General features: G+C 40.5%; 1 protein-coding gene across 1 annotated transcript in view; it reads right to left on the reverse strand.

The window, feature by feature from the left end:
- LOC138049835 (ubiquitin conjugation factor E4 A-like) overlaps positions 1 to 2,500 on the reverse strand; it is a 34,859-nt gene that overhangs the window by 10,601 nt on the left and 21,758 nt on the right. The window contains exon 19 of the mRNA XM_068896289.1: positions 1,607 to 1,730. Within this exon, the coding sequence (XP_068752390.1) occupies positions 1,607 to 1,730 (124 nt within the window). The remainder of the gene's footprint in view (positions 1 to 1,606; positions 1,731 to 2,500) is intronic.

A 2,500-nucleotide genomic window follows, 5' to 3' on the forward strand; every position in this document is an offset into this window, starting at 1 on the left:
TCTAATATACATAATGATATGAATCTCTCTACTTAGAGAGCCAATCCAGAATATTATTAAATTCTATACTCTGTAAAACCTGCGCAAAAATATGATGATATCATTATCTCTACTAAAAGCCTATTTAGAAAATTATTCAGATTTATACTCTCATTATCTCTAATAAACCTACACGAGGCCATCATAATTTGGTTATCTCTACTAAAAGCCTATTTAGAATCATATCAAACTCTTATCCACTATAAAAACTGCGTAGAAAATAATTAAAATACAGGTTTTGCGACAACCCTTGTGTTTCTGGATTTCAGAAGAAAAAAGAGAACCTAAAGTCTAGTGTCCTTATCGCCCTAACTAAGTATTTATCTTAAATGTTCTGGCAATGTTCAAAGTGTTTGAGATGACAGACTTCTGCATCCGCTCAAGTACACCCCGTGCTCTCGCTCCTATTAGCTTCCTCACCGACTTCTCTAGGTGTTTAGAATAACCACCCAATACGTCAATGATTATGTTGTACTGTTCAACCCTGTAACCATTGTATCTCTGCTTCAGCTCCCACATCATGGGACCATACTTGAGCGTCTTTTCCTCATCTTTCTTGGCTCTACTCTCAATCCACGGGCAGCTCATTTCAATTGTGTAAACTTCTTTCCTCTCGTGGCTGACAAGACGCGCGTCGATCCGATTTGCTCTTACTTCGTTGTGCTCTGCATAGATGGGAATATCCCAAAACGCTTCACTCGTGGTGTTCTGGTAGGCTGGTTTTGGCATCGCCGGTGAGTACCATGGTGGAACCTCTTCTATCAACTCATGCTCTCGGAGGAGCTCAAAAAACAGAATCTTCAAGGCTGCATTATGCCTGTATAGGTACTTGGTTTGTGCCAGGGAGGAACATCCAGCCAGTACATGTGCAACGCTCTCAGCTACCTTCCCACATAACCTGCATAGGACTTCACCGTCGGTGGAGGTTTGCGTCTTTTCCTTTGTGTAGAGCTTCGTAGGTAACAACTGCTCATATAGCTCATACATGCCCGCGATGGTATATGTAGGGCATGTAGCCCAACCTTTTAGCCATGCAAAGCAGCTGGTTATGCTTAGGCTATCATCGTCCCATCTGATACGGAATAACTTTCCGTGCCACCTTTTTTCCTTAGCGATCTCCAAGAACTGCATCTCTTGAGATTTCTTTAGCAGATTCCCATCTAGCTGCAGTCACCACCTTTCCTTCCGTTGTAACACACATGGGATTTAGGATATCAAGCTGAAGTGTGATGTTAAGTTCTTCAGTGTACTTGGCTGCTTCCTTTGCAAGCGACTGGTGACCTGATGCCATGGCGTGTTCTTCAAATTCTCTAACTGCTCCCACACTCTGGTCCGAATTCTGATACAATTTCAGTAGCGATTTGATTTTAGTGATCTTATACTCGTGTTCGACTGATTGCAGGCCTCTACCCCCTTATTATTATTATTATTATTATTATTCTATGAGTTGTTCTATGAGTTGTTAAATAGCTGCTGAAAACTCCAATTCAAAGAAAAACTGAATTATTACAAGTTTTATAATAGATAGTAGGAAAATGTCACTACTGAGCCTTGAAAATTCACTTACCAAACTTCTGTTCAAATTGCATGGAATGCCCTGTGAATTCAATGTCAGCAAAAAGCTGTAACAGAGCTTGAGGGAGGTAAGATGGTGCCACTTTGTGCTGGAGGAATGCGCTTTGTCTGTTAAACTGTCACAAAAGCATAATAAATATGAGTTATTGACCAAGCGCGAGGTCAAGATGGCTAAGTATTGGCCAAGTGCGTATTTATGGACCGAGACGAAGTTGAGGTCCGTAAACATGCAAAAAAAGAACGAGGCCAACATCCAGCCATCTTGACCAAACAAGCTTGGTCAATAAAGGATTTATTATATGACTTAAAACACCAAAAAGAGATCTTTGATCTTACAGGACGAGGAGAGAAATCTCGAGCGGGCAAGATAGCTCCATCTTGCCCGCTTGGGTAGCCAATCACAGCACGCGATTTGGTTCATCTTGCCCGCTCATGGAGCTAGGCATATAATAATAATATTATTATTACTATTTATTTTGATAAACAGCTGTGAAAATTCTTGTTGGACTTCACAGAGCTTGATTATATACCAAGACCAGTTTCTAAAAAAGTTGATAACAACCACAGTTTCAAAGCTGAGATAATGGCTAATCCTTCGCATCTACCACATAAGTGTAGTTACAATAGCCCCTTAATTTGAAGACTTTTGAATCGTCAAGGATGTTGAGGGAGAGTCAGGTCCAAGCAGGACTACATTGCAATGTTAAAGAGGGACACAGGAACATCAAGTGTTCATGAGATATCTTGTTTGATGAAGGAGTGCAAAGTCCGGAGGAGCCATGTGGTTATCCACCTACAGGCAACCAAGTCAGTTAATTTCGAATTAGTAAACATTCAAAATCTTTTTTTTTACCAACTGCTCTGTGCTTTTCACAAACAATAACAA

Source organism: Montipora capricornis, chromosome 5 (genome assembly GCF_036669925.1).
Source record: "Montipora capricornis isolate CH-2021 chromosome 5, ASM3666992v2, whole genome shotgun sequence".
NCBI lineage: Eukaryota > Metazoa > Cnidaria > Anthozoa > Scleractinia > Acroporidae > Montipora > Montipora capricornis.